This window comes from Asparagus officinalis, chromosome 10 (genome assembly GCF_001876935.1).
Source record: "Asparagus officinalis chromosome 10, Aspof.V1, whole genome shotgun sequence".
In the NCBI taxonomy this organism is placed as follows: Eukaryota; Viridiplantae; Streptophyta; class Magnoliopsida; order Asparagales; family Asparagaceae; genus Asparagus; species Asparagus officinalis.
In genome coordinates, this window is record NC_033803.1 from 24,265,355 (window position 1) to 24,289,625 (window position 24,271).

Genomic DNA, 24,271 nt, shown 5'->3' on the forward strand with positions numbered 1-24,271 from the left:
TGCAGCCCTGTACGCTACACGGTCCTCTCACTGAATCCTCCACGATCCCACAGCATCCAGGAAAAATATCGTCGGAGCATAGGGCACCGCGGGCCCCAACGCTTTCCTTCTTAACCCCGAACATTCCCCAAAATTACAATCCCACCGTCCCCTCACCCCTCGTTTCCCCTTCACCTTTTGCCGTCCTGCTATCTCTCTGTCTCTCTCTCCGGCACTGAAGAGCCCGAAGAGGGTTTGCTCTCCCTCTGAACGAAAAGAAAAGGAAAAAAAAAAAAACCCTCACCCTAATTTTTTTTTCCTCATCATTTTTCTCTCGAATCTGTAAATATTTCTTCAAGTGATCGATCGACATCATGTCTCTGCGATTGGATTGAGCTGGGAATCGGAGGAGCGAGAGATGTATAAGCGAGGGATCGGATCGAAGTCCGAGATTGCGGCGATCGATCGGAAGCGGATCAACGACGCGCTCGACAAGCACCTGGAGAGGGCGTCACCGTCGACGTCGAGGGGGCTGAGCAACGGGAAGGAGAAGGATCGGGTTTCGATGCCGGCGAATTTCTCAGGAAAGAACCCTGATCAGATCACTGGACCCGTGGCCAAGAACAAGTGTTCCAATGGTGCGATTTCTTGAATTTTGTGATAATTATCATTAATGTTTGGTGTTGGTTTGGTGGATGAGATTGGTGCTTATTAGGTTTTCGAAAGAAGTGTGTGAGCTTTGTGGAGTAATTTGTGGGAAATAAGCAATGTGTGAGCTTTGTGGCGATTTGTAGTGATGAACTGAATCAGATCTTTGGTTGAAAATTAGTGCAAGTGAAAGACTGGTGCCATAATTTCACTATAAGTTTATTGTTCCAGAACCATACTTTATACAAGGCTTTGGAGAACTCACCCCCAAAAGCTAGGGTTAGAAGGAGGTAACCCAAATCCTTTAGGGACCGGCATTGACTCTCCCGTTGTCAGGACTAAATGGACCCGAACTTACCGTGCCCACAGGCTATCTTTGCACTAACCTAGTCCCCTTCGATCCCTGCAATCCTGATGTCACCGATTTGACTTTGCACAAGTCTAATCCTGGATGAACACAACAATGCCAGTGTCACCAAACACACAATCACTTGCATCTCGGATGATGGGCCTGGTTCTGATGTCATTTGCAGGAAACCAAGAAACAAGCTGTTAGAGGGAGAGAACCTGAATCCCTTGTAAACCCTAGCATAAATTTTATAGAGATGCACATATTTGTTTTGGTTCATTTGTGAAGATATTTGGTATATTGAAAGTTTGTAATTAGGAAACTTGATATCCAGCATTGCTCAGTCAAATGTGACTTTGGTAACGAAGTTGTTTTGTTTAAGAATCAAATTAAGTTTTGGGAGCTGTAATCTGTCAAGTCTATATACATTTGTCAGAAAGCTTTTTGTAACCATTATGTTTTGCACATATGCAATATAATCTGATGACTTCCCATATTTTATTTCTTGCTTAATATTTCTTTTGACTTGCTGCTATTTTGCCAAAATTCGTGCCTACTCATTTTTTATTTGCTTTTGTAACTACTTTCCTCTTCAGAAGTATCAGAGACAGATAGTGAAGAGTCGGATGTTAGTGGATCTGAAGGTGAAGACACATCTTGGATTTCATGGTTTTGTAATCTAAGAGGGAATGAGTTTTTCTGTGAAGTTGATGATGAGTACATACAAGATGATTTTAACCTCTGTGGTCTAAGCAGTCAAGTCCCATACTATGAATATGCCCTTGACCTGATTTTGGATGTTGAGTCGTCTCATGGTAAGCCTGTTCTCTTCTATGCTATAGTAGTTCTATTAGCATTATGTTATCTTTTGTCAGAAGTGATCATCACCTGCCTATATATCATTTGTTGACATCGTGACTGGCACTGAATACCTTAGTTTGTTTTGTGAAGCAATTCCTTCTCATGTATCATTGTTAATCTTGTTTAGAAGGTGCTTCAAGCAGTATGGCATGGTCATTTTTTTCTTTTACACATTTATGTACGGTAAGGACTATCTGCCAACAAAATGATAAAGCATATCCAGCATTATCTTTTTATTTTATTTTATTTTTCAAAACCAAGGTCGAATTTGTAAGACTGCACTACTAACTTCTAGTTAGGTTATGGATGTTGTAATAATTTTGAAACGATAAGAATCTTTGCTTGACCAATCTTTTAAGATGGTAATTTCTGTTTCACTCATACAATTTAGTAAGCTTTGCTTTGTTTGGGTAGCAAACCCGTCTAACTAGACATTTTCTTTTGAAAGAATCTACATCTTGTTTTCCTGTTGGGCTCCACTCTAAGCTAACCTAAATCTACTAATTGGTCTAGCTCCTTCTGAAATTTCCTTCTAAATAATTATTTTGCATGCTCAATTTTAGGACATATTCACTGAATGGGAGATGCTATACTTGATGACTATACTACGAACTACCAAGTGCCAATATGACTTGATGCACTATCTTTCCAACTTTGAAACAAAATTACCTTGATCCAGGCGAATAGGCGCACACTACATTTTTAGACGATTAGACATCAAATGCTGGTGTGTATCATTTATCCTATGCAGCACATCAGTTGAAATTAAGGAAAATTTCTTTAGTGGTAGCTAACACAACTTTTGCTCATCCATATTGGTATGGCTAAATGATTGACACGAAAGGCTTTTCATGTAACTTCTTTTTTATGTTGAAGTTGGTAGTATATATTGTGGTGTTTTGTTTTTGTTTGATTGGCTATTTGGCTGAAAAATATGCCATTGATTGTGAAAATATGTGGCATTGCCTCTTATTCGGCATTTGTTCTCTGTTGACGTGTTCTCAGATCAGGGCCGGTTCTGAGATTTTAGGGGCCCTGTGCGAAAGATAAACACAGAGCCCTTCTCTATATACAAAATAAATCTTTCAAAATGACAATTGAGCCGTGGTTCACAGAAAGATTGCTAATCTACTGCTCCTTGATAAGAAGAAACTAATAGAATGATAAGAATGTGTATTCTTAAACCAAACTATTCCCTACGAACAAAGACCACATTTGAAATTGAAAGAACATATATAAGAAAAGGGCCAAAATTTGAAGAAGTTATCATTAACAAAACTCATGCAATCCACTGTATTCTGACAATATTTAAACATGGGAAGCAATCTAAGATTGGAGAAGGTATCATTTAGACATAAATGGTGATGTATATAGAACTTGATTATTAACCATTTCTATTATCAGTATATTTGCACCGTTACTTAAAAAATCACATTTATTCTATTGTGCATGAAATGTTAACATAGATAATTATACACCACTAACAATTATGGATATGGAGAATGCTAAAATTGGAAGTTCCATACAAATTAAAAAAACAATAAATTACCGTGTTCTGCCTAAGGGGAGCACGCAGAGCAAGCTGATCAAACGTCAGGCACTCTCCCCAGCCTTCAGGATCCTCGCCCTCGTAGTCTCTGTAAACCTCAAAGTCGTCACTTTTATCGCCGGGAACCTCATAAACCCTCTTGTCATCAGTCACAGTTCCCACAACCACTGCAATATTGTTCTCCTACTCAAAAAAAGAAATCACCACAAATTAGCAAAAAAATCAAGAAAAATACTCTAAAATCCAATTTAAAAAAAAGATACTACCTTTCCCTTCATGAAGGCGACAAGCCTCTTGAGAGAGATCGGAGGCTTGCTCGTCCTGCTCAAAAAGAGCCTCTTCAGAATCACCCAGTTGAAGCTGCTGTCGGGTTGTCTCCCGCATGATCACGGACATTAAAGCAAAAAAAAATCCACCGTTTCCCCTAAATATCCAAACTACAATGCCCTAAATCGCTTTCTTGAAACCCTAGAACTTGGAGAGAGATCGAATCATGGATGAATTACCTCTTGAGGCCGTTCCTCCTCTGCGATCAAGGGTTTGTCGACGATGACGTCAGAGATATGAGATTGAGAAAAGAAGAAGACGAGAAATTGTGTGGGGCGGGGAGGTGAGGCGTGGTGTCGCGGTTGCTGGAGGAGGTTGGTGTGGCGCTGTGACGGATCTAGAGTTGGGCGATCAGGGATGGCTGATGACGCGGCTGCAAGGGAGTGCCGGAGTATGTTGGAGCCGGATCTGGGGGGAAATGTTGGGAGCAGAATCTGGTGAGTTGCGGGATTTGGGTTTTATTTTAATGGGGGGGCCGCGTCTGCAGCATGGCCGTGGTGCACTGCCGTTCGGCGGTAGCGGGGCCTCTCCGGGGACGAAGGTGAGAGAGTGAGAACGATAGAAATGAGAATTAAGAGGAAGAGAGAGAGAGGCGGGGGCCCCCCAACTTTAGGGGGCCATCTGTGCGGTCGATCCGTTGGAACACCCTCAAAACCGGGCCTGTCTCAGATACCATGTAGTACTAGATACTTGTTTATGACATTGTGTTAATTACATTATATTCAATCGACATAATTGTACATCTTTCCTAAATTCTATTACTCTCGCCAAGTTTTTTAATTAAACATGATGATTCATGCCTCCTTGTGGGTTTTAACATTTCTGGTCATTAAATTAGGAGGTTTGCTTGTATCAAGCTTTTGTCAATCGACAAAATTATGCATCTTTCCTAAGTTCTATTACTCTCACCAAGTTTTTTACTTGGAACATGATGATTCATGCCTCCTTGTGGGTTTAAGCATTTTTGGTCGTTAAATTAGAAGGTTTGCTTGTGTCAAGGTTTTGTCAATCGACATAACTATTCATCTTTCCTAAAGTCTATTACTATCGCCAAGTTTTTTACTTGAACATGATGATTCATGCCTCCTTGTGGGTTTAAGCATTTCTGGTCGTTAAATTAGGAGGTTTGCTTGTATCAATCTTTTGGCATCTGCAAAGTTTTGGATTCCTATTATTTGAGCTTCGAAGGTTTGCTAAAACTTAGGTGAACTAGTTAAATCTCTTGCTGACTGAATCATGTTTGATTCATGAGATTTCATTTTGTCTATTATGACCACTCTTTGTACATTTTTCTGAAATTTTCCAAGTTCTTCATCCATGAGAACATATTAATCGTGGGTATCTTTAAAGGTTAGTTTGCCATGTGAATACACTTTTCTTTGTCATAATACTTGTTGTTTATATATTCATAGCATCTTTCGGTTCCACAACATCTGCTTATTACAATGCCAAGTTGTTGTCTTTGTTGTTCCTCTGCTTATATTCATCTAATCTATCCCGGTCTTTTAAACTGTTCCCTTTGGAATACATTTTGATCTTCGAGGTACTTTAGCTTCCTTGAGCTCCCACAGAATTTTTAGTTTCTGTTTCACTGTAGCTTGACGCCTGCTGTTTTCCACATTAAAACTACTTTCTTGCATTCAAGTTTTTTTAAGATAGGCTTAGTCGCTGATATCCGTTAATTTTTGTAGTATTGGATCATCTCTACTATATTAAAGAAACATCTCTACTGTATAATTAGAGGCCCAGCTGCGCCCTCTGACTGTGAGCGTGACCTAAACTTACATAATAGCCCTGCATTTATCTTTACTTTATATATTTATAATTCTGGTTTTACTTCTAAGTGTTCTATTTGTGGAATTAAGAAATGGAAAGAAAATTGTTTTTTATGCAGCAGGCCCTTCTAATCAGTCTTTTGTATTAACCACTTCAAGGTTGTGGAAACTGGAAGCAGAAAATAAGGCCCAAATGGTCTTCACAATGAGAAGTATTAGTCTCTTTTTTTCTTGGAAGCTTAGAAATCAATGCTAAAATGTTAATTTTGAAAATATTAGTAAACAAAAATGAACTATATAAAATGTGAAAATAAACTTGAAGCAGGTTTAAAGTACTCCCGATTAGCTAGAGATTCTATAACGACCTGTTCTTACCCATATGTATAAGAAATAGATTTTGTGCATATCTATTAAGCCATTTTTCATAACTCCCATGCAAGTGACCTGTAACCTTTATACAAGATGGAACTATTTTTTAAACCCTTCCTTTTACATGGTGCCTTTGCTTTAAAAGTTGAAGCACCTGAAAGTATTAAATTTTAGGAACTGAATACGTGACCTAACATGCGGAGATAATTTCACATTTGTGACCACCTTGAATTTGTGACTTTTTTGTGTATGTGTCTACGTGTAATTTTGGGTTTTCACTAGGTACATTTCTAGCCTTTTAATATTGTTATAGTAGTTAGTGGATTAGAACTAGGGTAAGAATTTGAGGATTATTAATCAGCCTTTCCCCTCTATGCTTATTTATAATAAATCAGAAGTACAATAGTTATTCCACGAGCAACATGGGACTAAACCAAAGTAGACTAAACCTCTAATAACAAATGTGAATAGCACATGCCACCAGTCTAGTTGTTATGGATGAAACTGCGCATGAATGCGGATGCACCACCTCCTAGCTGTCATTGGTGAATTAAGAAGTGAATAAGCAAGAAGAGATTTTTATGTAGAAGAAATAGGAGGAAGAGATATGTCCTAGTTACAGTCATCTATCATCATCAGCAGCAGCTGCTCTCTCTACTTCCTACCTTGCCTCTACCACTTGGTGCTGCCAAAAGAGGAAAAGGAGAATAGGTCAGGCTGTGACCTGTGTTACTTTTTTCTGCAGATAGGGAACGTGGAAGTGATATATTCTTGAATCCTTCAACGAGTGTGAAGCAAAGCAGTTCTAGTCAGCAACATGGTGCAGTGGCAGTATGGATCATTTTTTTGATCTCTGTTGAAAAATATGTGTAGTTATCATGCCATGGTATAAGGTCCTTGGTTTCATTGTTTGTATTCCATGGTTGCAGGCAGGAAACCTGGGAAACCATTGACCTAGAGGGAGCCCTTGAGTTTTATCTTGAAAATCTTCAACAGAAATGCTTGATATCTGCCATGTTAAAATTTTAAACTGACTAAGGTGGTTATCTTTTCACGATTGTCAAGAAACTTGTGTGTGTGAGCATTGTTTTAAATATCCCCGACATGGCTCGATATATTGCCGATATATCCTTTTATAGGGCTTGCTGCAGCCAAAATGGTCTCTAAATATTTTTTACCACTTTTTGGCTATTTTGGGTGATATATCCCCGATATGGCTAATATATCAGCCAATATGATGGCTGATATAGTCTTTTATGTGGCTTGTCGCAAAACAATATACTGTGTTTGACAATTATTGTGCGAGATATCATGATTTTCCTATTATATCAAATGACATATTGGCTTAAAAAAATCGGACGAAATGTTACAATGTTGATTTGTACTTTTGTTATAATGTTAGTTTTATAAGGTTGATTAATGATCCTAAACATATATTTTATATTTTGCATGCTTAAACTTTATAAAGTATGTTGAGATTACATTCTAGTACATTATATTATATGTGCAAACATTTGCATGGCATTCCGATATTTACCACATATCTCCGATATTTTCCTGATATTCGCAATACGATATGAATTTTGGCCATCTGATATTTCCCCGATATCCGATATGTAGAACCTTGTGTGCGAGTCTCATATAACTTGATATTAGAAGCCTGCATTAACCTATTAAGGAGAAACCGTCCATCATCATGTAAAAAGTTATGTGAGATTGAAAAGGGGAACTTAACAGTGTTGGTTGGGAGAAGTAGAGTCTTGGAGGATTAAAGCTTCTCTGCAGATCATGAATGAATAAAGATTGGAAGAAAGAGAAAAAAGCAATAGGGAGAATCGGACTTTATAAATTTCTCCAACCTATCTTATCTTCCTATGTTTTCTGATTTCCTTCATTGTTTTCAGCCTTTTACTCAGGTTTTACCAAAGAAGAAGATGATAACAATTAAAAACATGTCATAATAGAAAACTAAATAAAAACCTTTAAAAGCTAGGAAATAGCAACCATTCTCTTATGGACTCAAGAAGCTGCCGGGTGGCTTTGGTGTTTCACAGCCATAGCAAAGGCATACATAGAATTTTTGTGAAATTCTTATCTTAGTTCTTAATATTTATGTTTACAAACCATTTGGAACTGTGAGAACACCTAACTCTGATGTTTGTCTTTATCAAGACTTAACCTTTCCAAAATAACCCTCAGCTCTAATCTTCAACTTAGCTCATACAATCCTATTATGATGATTTATTCCATTTTCTGATCTGCATCTCAAACTGTCATATATGTGGCTGGAATGGTAATAATTTTACAGTAACTTCTGTTCGTACACATACCTTTTTCTTGCAATGAACTGCATTATTTGCCTGGGCAATGAAGAGAGCAATGACACTTTTGTTTTTGTACATTTAGCACAGACTATACGTCTAGCCTTTCATTTCTGTATTATTGATAGTGATCGATAAACTCATTGCAAAATATTCAAAACAATGCTTTCATTTTAATCAGTGAGATTCTTGACCCTTTACCTCTTCGTTCCCCACCCCACCCAAACACAATCCTAGATTGAGATGTTGATGGCTTCATTACTAACTAATTTGATAGGATCTGCTTCTTTTTCATTGTGTCTGTCTACTATTAAACATCAGTTGATCTCAGTTTTCCACTGTAGGCACGTGCTAATATGCAATTGATACATTACAATGAGGAATTTTGGTATACAGAAAGAATTATGACATTCAGGAAGTATATGCGCGCTAAAATAGAACATCTTGAGAGGGTTCTATGCATGTAAAGGAGCAAAGTCAAATTTGAACAAAAGGCTGATTCTTGTTTGTGCACAATATATATATAATATATATATATATATATATATATATATATATAATATATATATATATATATATATAGAGATGAGAGGAGAGAGAGAGAGAGAGAGAGAGGATATATGGGTATATTTGTCATAGGCGGGGATTTCCTCTGATGCTCTAAAATCACATGATGAGCGACATTGTGGATGATCGCGTCCGTTGAACTTGATCTACATATTCTAAAACCCAACACACCAAGTTTGGGCGTGAACCCGTCGTTTGACCCTTCATCCACTCGTATCAATTCAACGGTTTTGAAATGAATAGAACTTTTCACACATGGCTCGATGGAGGGTCAAACGACGACAGGTTCACCCAAACTTGGTGTGTTTGGGTTTTTAGAATATGTAGATCAAGTTCAACGGAGAGGATCATCCATAATGTCGCTCAATCATGTGATTTTAGAGGCGTCAATGAGAAAATCCCCTCCTATGACAAGGATACCATTTAATCTCACTATATATTATTATATATATATATATATATATATATATATATATATATATATATATATATATATATATATTAGAGAGAGATGCAGAGAGAGAGAGGAGAGAGGAGAGAGAGAGAGAGAGAGAGAGAGAGAGAGAGAGTGTGTATGCGTGTGTATATGTACTTATACAACTGTAATTCTATAATATACACATATAAATATACTTATAACTACATTCTATATATTTATATATTTATATCTTAGTATCTATACCATGGTAAGTGCGTGTGTGTAGAAGTATATAATAGAATATACTTGTATACTTACAAGTATGTATATATATAGAGAGAGAAATATGGAGAACCTTGGTACTAAATTTCTCCATTGAACTTGGTAGTGATGTGGTCAGATCTGACCCCTACATCACGCCTCGAAGATAGAACCTCAATCACTATTCACCTACTCTAAAAAAGAGGCTTCATCTTCGAGGCGTGATGTAGGGGGCAGATTTGGCCACCTCACTACCAAGTTCAATGAAAGAACTTGGTACCAAGGTTCTCCATATTTCTCATATATATATATATATATATATATATATATATAGCAAAACTTGTGTCAACTAAGTGGATAGCAAAAAGTTGTCCACCAAACTTTTTAGCCACTCATATTGTCTAGGGATCCTTGTATGATATGAAAAGGTTTTTTATATTAATAAATGAGTGATAAGAAGTTTGGTGGATATCAACTTAAGTTGATAGGAGTCTTACTCTATATATATGTGATCTGTATATGAAAAAATAGCATTCAAGAATGACATTGTACTACGATATCTTCATAAACCATGCATTGCACCGTTTTCTATGGATTATATGCACATTCATAATGAGATGATTAGACCGATTGATGTGTGTGAAAACAAATGTCGGACATAGATGTGCCTTACTGTTACTGGCACGCATGGCTTGCATTCAATACAGATGGATATGCCAGTTTCAGTGTAGGCAAGTGTCTTACATATCATTGTTATGCAAACAAGGACATTCACATGTTTCATATATAACATACACTTTTCTTTTAGAACTCATGGCAAGTCTGGGGTATCAATCTTTCCTCTTGACTTTATTCTGAAGAAAGCTCTGTCTGTGAGAGTAATGCAACCTGCTGGATATTTGTGCGGTTTATAGAAGACTCTTGCATTCTGATAGAAGTTAAATCATATAGTTCTGCGTCTTGTATGGATATGCTATCTGGCCAGTGAGCATAAGTTGTATCATCAGGCTAAAAGATGATCAGTTCTACAACTCTTGCAAAATAAAATCTTTTTATTTCCTGATATTAATCATATCAAGTTGAACCTGACCTCAAAACTTCACCTATGCAGTTCCTTTCTATATTCCTTCTGGTTCTTACTGGAAAAGAACTTCCTTTTTGTCTTGAATCTGCCTTAGATGTTATACTTCTGGCTTATTTTTAAAGTGCATGTGGTATACATCTCTACTGAAGTATTTTAACACGATCAAATTTCGGATTTACTACTGAATCAAATTCCATCATTGCGTGTGTCATATATTCCCCCATTTATTGACATAAATCTCTAGGCCCAGTTGTCAAGCAGTAGACCTCTTCCTTATTTCCATAATTCCAGCTGGTTAATATTTTAGCATCTGTGTGTCACAGATATGGACGGGGTTCCATTCAAAGATTTCAATGTTGTGTTGTGGTATAATCCATGTGGAATACTTCTGCAAGCTTGGTACGACACTTCATTGCATGATTGTTATATAAAAATAAAAAGGAAGCTAAATTTACTTTTTTCTTATATCTTCCGTATTCATAAAACAGTTAACAGAAATTAATAGATTTAATGAATCCCAGTGTTCAGAAATCACCCATAGGCCACAGGGCAAGAGATTCATTCATTTAATTCATATATCAGTAGACCATAGGCATTTCATATAGCATATCAAGGTTGCAGAATGACTTCAACAAATACTCCTGTATTTAATTCTATTCTTTATGAAGAGTAAGTTTGTATCCTATTTTCAGTGAATGCTGTTCAGGAATCATTAAAGTAAAATGAGGTATACAAGAAGACATTGTGTGTTCCGGTATCTATCTCATTTGAAATATCAAGTGAGTAACCTTTGCTTCTTGCTATTGAACAGATGAGATGTTCACGGAGGAACAAAATGAGCTAGTTGAATCAGCAGCAGAGATGCTGTATGGTCTTATTCATGTGCGCTACATTTTGACCAGTAAAGGGATGGCTGCTATGGTGAGATATCGTGCATTGACCTTTTGGATTTACATAGTTTCCTCAGCTGTTCTGAGCTGATTTTATCTGATATTTTTTGCTTTTGCAGCTAGATAAATTCAAGAATTACGATTTTGGAAGGTGTCCCAGAGTTTACTGCTGCGGTCAGCCCTGCCTTCCTGTTGGTCAATCAGACATTCCTCGATCCAGTACGGTCAAAATCTACTGTCCTAAATGCGAAGATATATACTATCCCAGATCCAAGTACCAAGGCAGTATCCTTTCATCACAATATCTAATTCAAATCTTAAAAGATAAAAAATAATTCTTCCATCCTTTCCAACTCCACATTTGTGCATCTATCAAGCTCTAAAGTGATTTGTCGGCCATCTTATAGGATGATGAACTTTGTTTCCGATATCAATAACATGCATTTACACACATATATGTACATGTATATATGTATGTGTGTGTGTGTGTGTGTATATATATATATATATATATATATATATATATATATAGAGAGAGAGAGAGAGAGAGAGAGAGAGAGAGAGNGTATCCCGTATCTGCTTCATATTTTGGTAGCATTCATCCATTGGACCATTACGCATTCCGGCTTAGATAATGCTAACAAGGCTACAATGGGTAAATATTACTCCTCTTCACTACAAGACATAAAATCATGGGATCCTTTCTCATGGAAATTGTGTCTCTAAGCAACCCTACATTTTTGTGTTCTGTAGTGCACTAGCATTTTTGTGTTGTCTAGTACACTAGCATGATGCAATGTGGAGTTAGCATTACCCTTCTGGCATTACAGATAAGTTTATGCATATTAATCACCAGTAAGAAACTGTTGCAAGTCTATTTGCACATTTGCTCTGTAGTTATGCTTCAGTTGAGATCTTAACTTTGTTAAGACATTGATGGTGCTTACTTTGGGACGACATTTCCTCACTTGTTTCTGATGACGTATGCTCATCTTAAGCCACAGAAGACATCTCAGCGATACATTCCAAGAGTATTTGGCTTTAAACTCCACAAGCCATAATTCTGGATTCAAGCATGACCCTGCACCAAAGAAAAGGTACTGTGGCTAGTGGAAAGAAGCGGAGGAAGTCTAGGGCTAAGTGTTTGTGTTGCCCTCATATTAAATACCGGGGAGATGTTTATTCATCGTGCTGTTGTTTATTTTTTAAGTAGTTGTAGTGTGGAAGCATTTGTAACATCAAAAACTCTGAAAGCCTGTTTGTTGTTTATTCTGAGATCTAGTTTGTGTACTAATGGTTGTTCTTTGGGTTAATTTCATATAGGCCCCCTGCTTTATTATTGTTTTGAACATACCATCATGTAACCTCATTTGACTCTTTTACGCTCGGAGTGACTCACTAGTTTCACCGTGGTGCCAATACCTGCTAAAATATCATGCAGGCCAAGCGCCGATGCGAAATGAAAGTTCAGGAATAGTAAGTTCAAAACGATGATACTGCAGGGGTTTATGTGCAGTTAACCCTTGTTCTTTTACGGTGCACGTGTTTTCAGCTTGTCATTTTGAAAGTCTATTTGATGGAGGGATGGACGGAGGCTTGTTGGCGGCTGGGAGTTATGCAAGCAGGGGATAAGAGCTAAAAGTATCCATCAGCCTGAATGCCTGATGTCAATCATGCCTAGCTCCTTATCTAAGTTTTGTCGAGTTGCGATAGAAAGCGAAGTCCTGATGGGGATGGATGTGGTGCATTGGGACACAAAGGATCACTTACTAAACTACCACCCTCAAACTTGAGATTCAAATGCTCCAGTCCAATTTGTAGGGGAATGATGCGGACAACTTGGATATTGTTTGTTTGCTAGTGAGTAATATTGCTGTGTTTGCTGCTGTTTGTCCTTTTTTGTCAATGAGTTAATGGTTATGAATCATATTCATTCATGAAGTTGGCAATGTTTATACTCGGGTTTTTAAAACTATATTTACTTTTACTCGAAACACCACCTTTTGGAGTTTTCTTAGGTGCTGTTTGTTTGCCCAAAAAAAAATGAGAAACCCCCCGCCATGTCACCTTTGAGGAAATTCTCCCCTGACACCTCAGATTTTGGTTTCAACCGTTTTCCATTTCGCATGTTTGTTTCATTTTGAGTTTTAAGAAAAGGGGGATGCCACGTAGGATGCCATGTCAAATTTTAAGAAATGTGTTTTCACACCAAAAACCTCTGAAAACACTTGGAAATGTCACTTCTATGAATCTTTAATTAATAAAAGCACTGTTGAAATAGTATAAGAGAATAAAACAGATTATTTAAATGCTGATTTTACTGTTACTATTGCGGCTGACCTATATTTCTCTTTTTTTGTTCACAAACAAACACAAGAAATGGAAATCTATTCTACTGTTACTATTGCGGCTTTTTTTGTTTTTAGTGTGACATGGCGGTGAAATGTGGTGATTTCTTTGCGAAACAAACAGATAAAAGAAAACTGGGAAATGTCTTGAAATGTGATGAAAGCAAATGAAATGTGACATTTCCATTTCCGATTTTTTTCGGAAAACAACCAAACAGCCCCTTAAATGAAAACCACCTTTAATTGCTATTATTTTTGCAATGTCACACCTTTTGACTTAAAAAACACCCACCCTTCAAAAATACTGTTAGACCCCCAAATCTTTCATACTATGATATTAGTCCCTAAAGTCATCATATTTTGAAATTTAGTCCCCCAAATCTCCCAAAATCTCTCGACCCCTCTTCCTCCTCCTCCTCTATGAGTAGGCAAATTTTCACGCGAGAGAAGCAGGGCCGGATCTGAGATTTTAGGGGCCCTGTGCGAAAAGTAAACACAGGGCCTTTCTCAATATACAAAATATCAATAAATTCCAATTCGAATCCCTAAAATGCTAGGGAACAAAATATTACTGATCAGACATTAAAATGTTACCTGAATTCCAATTCGAATCCCTAAAATGCTAGGGAACAAAATATTACTGATCAGACATTAAAATGTTACCTGAATTTTTTGCATCTGCATAATCTTTAACATACTTTTCAAGTGCTATTGCTCATTCTTCATCTCTTCAGTCACCTGAATAAAATATTACTGATCAGATAAATGCATGTACTCCCACCTTAATAAAGCTTTCCAATAGAGCAAATAGTCCACAATAAGAAATACTTGTATATTATGTTCCTCTTGTATCTGTGCTTACCTTCATAAGAGATATCGAAGCCTTTAGCATAAAAAAGTATCATCGAAAAATTATCCTCCTTGCATTTTTAGCTGCAAAATCACTAATTAAGCCCTTAACATCAATTTTATCTATAAAATCATTTTCAATAGATATCAAAGGTAGTCCATTTACTCTTTCTTGTGACATGGTCGATCTCAGATAAGATTTTAATAATTTTAATTTTGAAAAACTTCTTTCTGCAGATGCGACCGTAACAGGTATAGTCAGTAATATTCTATAAGCAATACATGCATTTGGAAAACAATTTCGTATTTTTAAGAAATTCAGTATATCAATAGCCATCTTTGTTTCTTTTGGTAAAATATTTCGTAAGATTTTTAGTTCTCCAAATAAATCTTTCCCATCAAGATCAGAAAATGTTTTATATTTTAGAACAATTTCAAGATTATCACAACATGCTTTCAAATTATTATCATCTAATGAATTTAACTTTTCTGAACCAAACAAAAATCCAAAAATATCTTCATATGTTTTATATTGCTCAAACCTTTTCTTTAGTGAACCAATAGCTTGATCTACAATATACAAAAAATAATTGATTCTAAAAGATTCTTCAGCTGATTGTATTGTCTCCTCATTAACATTCTCATCAAATTGTCTTTTTCTACCGATTTGACGTTTTGCTTGAAATACAGAATCAATTTCCATTTCAGTAGCAATTTCTTTAGCAATTGTCATAGCTTGTGTGAGCCCAACTTCTCTATAATCCTCAAAAAACCTAATCAATCCTTTTACTTGATCTATAGCAATATCAATAAGCATATCTTTAGATTGTAAATATTTGCTAATTAAGTTAACAACAAATAATATATCATACCAAATAATCATACTTAATAAAAATTCAAAATTTCCAATTCCATGTGTTGCTAAAGAATCTGCTTCACTCCTTATTTTGGAGTCATTATCAGTTTCTGCTAACTCAAGTAGTGCTTCTCTTATTTCAAGCGTTTGGAATCTAATTGCTTTAACGCTTTCAATATGGCTTTCCCAACGTGTAGCCGACAATGGCTTCACAGTTAAACCTTTTACATTATTTATCAAAATTTGCCATCGCTTTGTTGAGTGAGAAAATAATGTATAAATGCGTTGTATCACTCCAAAAAAGTCTTTTGCTTTACCACAACAATTTGCCATATCACAAAGTGTTAAATTAAGACTATGACAACCACAAGGCGTGTATAATGCTCTAGGATTTATATCAAGTACTTTTTTTTGTACACCTTGGTGTCTCCCTTTCATATTAGAACCATTATCATACCCTTGACCTCGTACATTATCAATATCAAGATTAAGAGTTTTTTGCATATTTTGCAATTCTTCAAAAAGTCCTTGTCCAGATGTATCATTTACTTTTAAAAATTCTACAAAAAATTCTTCTATTTTTATCGGGCTTGTAGAAATATCAACACATCGTAATATTAAAGTCATTTGTTCTTGGTGACTTGCATCCGGAGTACAATCAAGTATTACTGAAAAGTATTTAGCTTCTTTAATTTTTTGAACTATTGCACATTTGATTTTAGAAGCTAACATACTTATCAATTCATTTTGAATGCTATGACCAAGATAATGATAATGAATTTCACCATGGTCAATACGTCGAACATGTTCTTGCATTACCGGATCCTATTTCTGCAATCATTTCAATTAGGCCTAAAAAATTTCCATTATGATTTTGATAAATTCTCTCATTTGTGCCTCGAAATGCCAAGTTATGTTTAGCAAGATATTTAACAACAGAAATTATTCTTTGTAATACTTTCTTCCAATGTTCCTTCTCTTTATTAATTTGCTCTTGAATATTTTTATCAATTGTTTTATTATTCTTTAATCTTATGCGTAAATCAAGCCAAGTACTCATGTTAATGATGTGCTCATTAGTTGTTTCATGTTCTTTAACCCTAGCACTAAGATGCATCCAATCATTAAATCCTTCATTTATTAAAAAACTTTTCTTAAAACCATTTTTAAACAGTTTACAACAAAAACAAAATACTTTATCGATATCCTTTGAATAAACTAACCATTCCCTATCGCATTTCTCTCCATTTGATAAATGCCTAGTGTAAAATGCCGAAGAAAAACATCTTCCTAATTTATCTTTAGGACCTTTTTCGAATAATATATCTCTTATAGGGCCATTTTCCACTAATATCTCTAGATTTTGTGTCCAAATTATCCCAAGTTCTTGGATCATAAATATTCAAATTCATGAGCATAGACTGACTAGGTTGTTCATTGCCTAAAATATTTTCATTCTCATTTTCATTTTCATTGTCAATATCAATTTCATTCTGATTCTGATTCTCATTTTTACTTTCATTTTTATTTTCATTTTCATTTTGATTCTCATTTTCATTATCATTTTCATTTTCATTATAATTCTCATTATCATTCTGATTCTCATTTTCATTATCATTTTCATTTTTACTTTGATCATCAACATTTTCATTCTCATACTCATTCAAGCCCAAATCATTGATGTTATCATTTTCAATTGAATTTTCAACTAAATCTTGTGTTTCTCTAACAATGAATTTATCAAGTGCTCCACTTTGAGTTTGGACAAATTGTTCATTTTTTCTTTTTTTCTTGCGTTTATCATATCCAGAAGGATACTTTCTTGGAGGCATTTCTATAATAAAACAAAAAATATTACAATTAAATTGGTAGAAGTCAAAAGATTAGGAAGAATACAACCTAATTTGAAGCCTTAAATCAAGTGGAAGATGTACTCGAGTAGTCTGCAAAAGATAGTTGACACCATAATAAACATGTCTATAACCTTTTCATAAACCTGTTCAAAACAGAAAAGCAATAATAAAGGTCTCATCACTCATCAGCAGAAATACAATTGTATGACACCATAAGCTCAAAAAAAGATGAACAGAACTATAAAGGAAAAGAAAATTACAGATGTCTATAAGCTAACATAATCAACAAAGTATAAGTCTTTTATTTGCACAAGACATTATATAGGGCCAATAACATGGCAAGAGTATCCATAAATTTAGCTCTTTGACTTCTAGTATTGCCTCAAGATGAATACAACTCCTAGGATACTTGAAATGTTAGTTCTATAACTGCATGACCTTAAATAATGGTGGCGATTTTGACGAGGTAAGTTCACATGAATGAATCAACTCAACGAGTCATGCACTTGGTTTTCTTTTCCCCTCTGTTTTCTTTTCTTGAACAAACATTCTAAATTTGCATGAATGCCATGAAACTAGTTTCTGTGACTCGGCAGTTATGTTTTTTTTTTATGTCTGCATACTTGTGGAAGTATCCTCACCAAACTTAATTTTAGTTACACGTCTAAATCTCTCTGTTACAATGAAATTACTAGGCCTGCCTTTTTGAATCCTAAAAAACTAATAAGCTAAAAGCAACAAACTGTCAATTTTCTCTAATTCTCTTCAATGGGTACCTTTTATTGAACATTTGAACTCGTTAATCGTTATACTACATTTGATTTTGACCCAAGACTTCTCTTATTGCAGATTAGCATGAAAAGAGATGGAAATTCTATTAACATCATTAATCACCAAAAACACCAAGATCCATCATCCACGGCCACCCCCATCCACAGTATCCACTAAAAAGGCAAAAAAACGATTTTTAAGATCAACTACAACACGAATTTAAAGGGGGGAAATTGGTATTTTTGCAAGTAACGCATAAAAATAAAAAAAAACATCATCTTAAACTCAAAAAATTCAATTTTTTTTTTGAAAACCTTTAGCTCCATGATCAAATTCATTCCATTAAAAGCCCATAAAAAGGAAACATAAAAAATAAAACAAGATCCAACAACGGACAGTTAATAAAACCAAGATCTAGTAAACTAGTTCCCCTCAAATTTCCCCCCAAAAATGGTAAAATAGAGGGTTATCCATACCTGATCCAACAATTCCTCGAATCCTAGGGCAAAAATCGGCGATTTCTTGCGATCTCTTGCCTTTGATTTGAGAATTTAGATAAAATTTTGATTTTTTTCGCCCCCCTTTTGAATTGGGGAAAGACCGGAAGAGAGAGCTCAGAGAGGCTGAGTTGGAACTTAGAATGAAACGTGGGTTAGGAACTTAGGTGGGGTTATTTAGGATTATACATATAAATATAAATAATTTTTTTGGGGCCCCCAACAAATTGGGGCCCTGAGCGGTCGCTCATCCCGCGCAGGCCCAAAGTCGGCCCTGCTTCAATGGGTACCTTTTATTGAACATTTGAACTCGTTAATCGTTATACTACATTTGATTTTGACCCAAGACTTCTCTTATTGCAGATTAGCATGAAAAGAGATGGAAATTCTATTAACATCATTAATCACCAAAAACACCAAGATCCATCATCCACGGCCACCCCCATCCACAGTATCCACTAAAAAGGCAAAAAAACGATTTTTAAGATCAACTACAACACGAATTTAAAGGGGGGAAATTGGTATTTTTGCAAGTAACGCATAAAAATAAAAAAAAACATCATCTTAAACTCAAAAAATTCAATTTTTTTTTGAAAACCTTTAGCTCCATGATCAAATTCATTCCATTAAAAGCCCATAAAAAGGAAACATAAAAAATAAAACAAGATCCAACAACGGACAGTTAATAAAACCAAGATCTAGTAAACTAGTTCCCCTCAAATTTCCCCCCAAAAATGGTAAAATAGAGGGTTATCCATACCTGATCCAACAATTCCTCGAATCCTAGGGCAAAAATCGGCGATTTCTTGCCTTTGATTTGAGAATTTAGATAAAATTTTGATTTTTTTCGCCCCCCTTTTGAATTGGGGAAAGACCGGAAGAGAGAGCTCAGAGAGGGTGAGTTGGAACTTAGAATGAAACGTGGGTTAGGAACTTAGGTGGGGTTATTTAGGATTATACATATAAATATAAATAATTTTTTTTGGGGCCCCCAACAAATTGGGGCCCTGAGCGGTCGCTCATCCCGCGCAGGCCCAAAGCCGGCCCTGGAGAGAAGAATGAAGCAAATCCTAACCCTAACTCGTCTCTCTCAAGTTTTTTTTCCTCTCTAAAATTAGGGTAAATTTTCATATAGAGAGATCAAAGAGAGGAAGAGTGAAGCAAATCCCAACCCTAACTCTATCTCTAAACCTAACCATAATCCTAACATTTACCCAACCGTAACCCTATTTTGAACCATATCCTAACCCTTATCTTAGTAAAGAGCGAGTTAAGGGGGCGCATGTGCAGAGCATGACATGTGCTTAGAGAGAAGGTAAAGTTTAAACAGAAATCGAAAAAAAATTGTAACATTGCAAGGATAGAGCACAGTAAAGGTGAATTTACGTAAAATATATATAATTATAATATATAATATATATATATTATCATATATATACTATATATATATATAATATATATAATAATAATATAATATATATATATTATATATATATATATATATATATATATAGAGATAGAGAGAGAGAGAGAGAGAGAGAGAGAGAAAGAGAGAGAGAGAGAGATTAATGGGTATCCTTGTCATAGAGGGGATTTCCTCCTTGACGTCTCTAAAATCACATGATTGAGCGACATTGTGGATGATCTGCTCCGTTGAACTTGATCTACATATTCTAAAACCGCACACAACAGTTTGGAGTGACCCGTCGTCGTTTGACCCTCCATCGAGCCATATGAAAAGTTCTATTCATTCAAACCGTTAAAATTGATACGATGGATGAAGGGTCAAACAACAACGAGTTCACCCCAAACTTGGTGTGTTGGGGTTTTAGAATAGTTAGATCAAGTTCAACGAGCGGATCATCCACAATGTCGCTCATCATGTGATTTTAGAGGCGTCAAGGAGGAAATCCCCTCCTATGACAAGGATACATATTATCTCATATATATATATATGAGAAAAATGGAGAAACTTGGTACAAGTTGCTCCAAGCAACTTGGTAGTGATGTGGCATAGATCTTGTCGCCTATACTCACACCTCGAAGATAGACCTCAAACCACCGCTTCAGCCGAACTCTAATATAGAGTGATAGTGGACAAAAATTATGCCACATCACTACCACGTTGCTTGGAGCAACTTGGTACAAGTTTCTCCCATCCTCTCTCGTCTCCTCTCTCTAGGTTCTAATAAAAACCTAGAGAACTAAAAACCAATCCTAACCCTCCAATCTATCTAATCCAATGGCCTACATTTCGATGGCAGAATTGTAAATATAGACACATTTAATACACATCAGCTGTAAAAAAAGGTTAAAATTGAAACAATTCACTACATTAATGGTGGCTGGTAACATTGGAAACAATTCACTACATTAATTGGAACAATTCACTACATTAATCCAACACGTCCTTTAATACTCTCTTTTATAGCACGTCCTTTAATACAACACGTCATTTAATACTCTCTGTAACTCACTTTCATCTTCTATCAAGATTTGATCTTTCATATTCGCATGAAGAACACAACAACAATTCATTAAAAATCATCCTAACCATCCAAGCTTTCGCTAGAGTGAATCTGGATTCACTCCATTGAATCTGGATTATATTGAAGCTCGATTCATTGGAGTGAATCCAGGTTCACTAAATTGAATCCAGATTCAGTGGACTGGACTCGTTATCAAACAATAACAAATCTGCAAAAATAAAAAATAAAAAGAATAAGAAACTTATGATAAAAAACAAGCTATAAAATTTTAAACCATGATAAGATTTCACATTTTACAGCAAAAAATTACGATTTTTATGGTAAAAAACAAACACCTCACATAACTGAATCTGGATTCACTGCAGTGAATCTAGATTCACTCATGCGTTTATTTCTTCAAACTTACAGCACATGCATTTATTTCTTCAACAATTCATTAAAAACCATCCTAACCATCCAAGCTTTCGCTGGAGTGAATCTGGATTCACTCCAGTGAATCTGGATTATATTGAAGAATAAGAAACTTATGGTAAAAAGCAAGCTATAAAATTTTAAACAAAAAGAATAAGAAACTTATGGTAGAAAACAAGCTATAAAATTTTAAACTATGAAAAGATTTCATCTTTTACAGCAAAAAATTTCATCTTTTACAGCAAAAAATTTCATCTTTTACAGCAAAAAATTTCTTCGAACTTACAGCACATGCATTTATTTCTTCAACAATTAATTAAAAACCATCCTTACCATCCAGTGAATCTGGATTCACTCCAGTGAATCTGGATTCACTCCAGTGAATCTGGATTCACTCCAGTGAATCTGGATTCACTCCAGTGAATCTGGATTCACTCCAGTGAATCTGGATTCACTCCAGTGAATCTGGATTCACTCCAGTGAATCTGGATTCACTCCAGTGAATCTGGATTCACTCCAGTGAATCTGGATTCACTCCAGTGAATCTGGATTCACTCCAGTGAATCTGGATTCACTCCAGTGAATCTGGATTATATTGAAGAATAAAAAACTTATGGTAAAATTAAACAAAAAGAATAAGAAACTTATGGTAGAAAACAAGCTATAAAATTTTAAACCATGAAAAGATTTCCCCTTTTACAACAAAAAATTACGATTTTTATGGTAAAAAACAAACACATCACATACTGAATCTGGATTCACTGTTGTGAATCTGGATTCACTGCAGTGAATCTAGATTCACTTATGCGTGTCTTCGTTTTTTAACTGGTTTCTTCAAAAAACAAAAAATTTTTCAGACTAAAAGGTGAAATATTTCACCTTTTACAACAAAAAGCTATGATCTTTAAGATTAAAACTAAAACTTTTAGACGAAAAATCAAACAAATTTTATAAACTTACCATTAAAGCGTCAAAATAATTTAACAGCCCACTGAATCATGAAGACGAAGGTTGAAGAAGACCATGAAGACGAAGCGTCGTCAAAATAATTTAACAGCCCACTGAATCATGAAGACGAAGGTTGAAGAAGACCATGAAGACGAAGCGTTAAAATAATTTCATAAACCATGAAGACGAAGGTTGAAGAAGACCGTGAATAAGGAGATGTTGAAGACAGAGAGAGTTGCTGTGATTTTGGAGAGAGAGAGAGAGAGAGAGAGAGAGTTGCATGGGGAAATGAAGAACTCAATAGAGAAGCATTAATGACCTCTCTTTAGTGGGCTGCTTATTTTACCTAATTACCCTTATGCAGCTTTAATCTCAGCCATTGGATGAATCTAGATCCAATGGAGAGGAGAGGTTTTTAGTTTTTAGGATAGTGAGGTTTGTATTTGAACCTCTTGTTTGCGTCGAAAATTGCTATTTTCATTGCTATCGAATCTATTACAACTTTAGTCGTTACAATAAACTCAAAGAAAATAAAAAGTTGATCTTTTTATAAGATCTCCTTGCACAATGAAAATAAAACAAGTTTACAACTTTATCAAAACAAACGCAGGGAGATCGTTTATCGATCTTCTGCTTGCGTGGGANAGAGAGAGAGAGAAATGGAGAAACTTGGTACCAAGTTGCTCCAAACAACTTGGTAGTGATGTGGCCTAATCTTGTCCATACATCTATATTGGAGTTGGTGAAGGGTGGTTGAGGCTCTATCTTCGAGGTGTGATGTAGGGGTAAGATTAGGCCACATCACTACCAAGTTGCTTTAAGCAACTTGGTACCAAGGTTCTCCATATTTCTCTCTCTCTCTCTCTATATATATATATATATATATATAACCCAACTCAATATCAAACTCAAAACTGTGAAAGCCATATTGAAACCTCCTACCATCCACGTGGTGACCTGCAGCGGGTTAGAGTATAATATGTTGAGTGACTCTTAAGCTCAGACTAGGAGTTTATACAGACTTGGACAGCCATACTTGTTCTTGGGAGAAAAAAACAAGAGAGGTCAATTAACCATGACATATTAGAAGCCAAGTTAGACATTCATAATTGGTTTGAATTAGACAAATGGCCAATTACTCTTGTTTGTTGATGGAAACTAGGACATTTGTATTTTGTTCTTGTTTTTTATTTATTGAATAATTACATGTCCATCTCATCAAGTGCGTTACTTAGTTGATATATTTTAACATCTCCAACATTTTCAAGTTTTCAACGTTTAGTCCGTAGTAAACTCCTTTGCAAACAAGCTTTTGAAAAGTTTAGAAGCCCTCTTACAAAGAAATGTATAGTCAATAAAAGCTGTATAGGAACACTAGTCAATTTTAAATTTTATTCTTAAAATTCCACACGCCCCTAATAAACAAATCACTAGTCTTACTGACCATTCTATAATTAAGATGACAATAAAAGAGTATTTAAAAGATCAAAAAGCAATTAATACCGAGATATATAAAAACTTAGGGCGAGTTTGGTATTGTTGGAGCTTACGATGAGTTGCTTATATAAACAGGTTATAGAAATAACTTATTGAAGCTATTGAAACTAGTCATTCGGCAAACTCTGCCTAAAGATCATTATAAGTGACAATGATAAAAGTAGACATATATCAAAATAAACAATATACTTTTAGGACATATAAAATAATAATGTGAAAAGATAAATGGATTTATGATATAAAAACTACAAACAGAAGAAATTGTTTTAAAGTCATTCTTAATTTGATTCTAAAAACACCTCTTCAAAAGCAATAACACTTTCCATAAACATGCAAAATATGTTTTACCGAACA

General features: G+C 35.4%; 1 protein-coding gene across 1 annotated transcript; it reads left to right on the forward strand.

The window, feature by feature from the left end:
- On the forward strand, window positions 155-12,749 carry LOC109825119 (casein kinase II subunit beta-1-like). Its single transcript, XM_020391853.1, has 5 exons — window positions 155-617; window positions 1,573-1,791; window positions 11,320-11,429; window positions 11,518-11,683; window positions 12,329-12,749. Exons 1-5 carry the CDS (start codon window positions 398-400, stop codon window positions 12,457-12,459), a joined length of 846 nt encoding a protein of 281 aa, XP_020247442.1. The 5' UTR covers window positions 155-397; the 3' UTR covers window positions 12,460-12,749.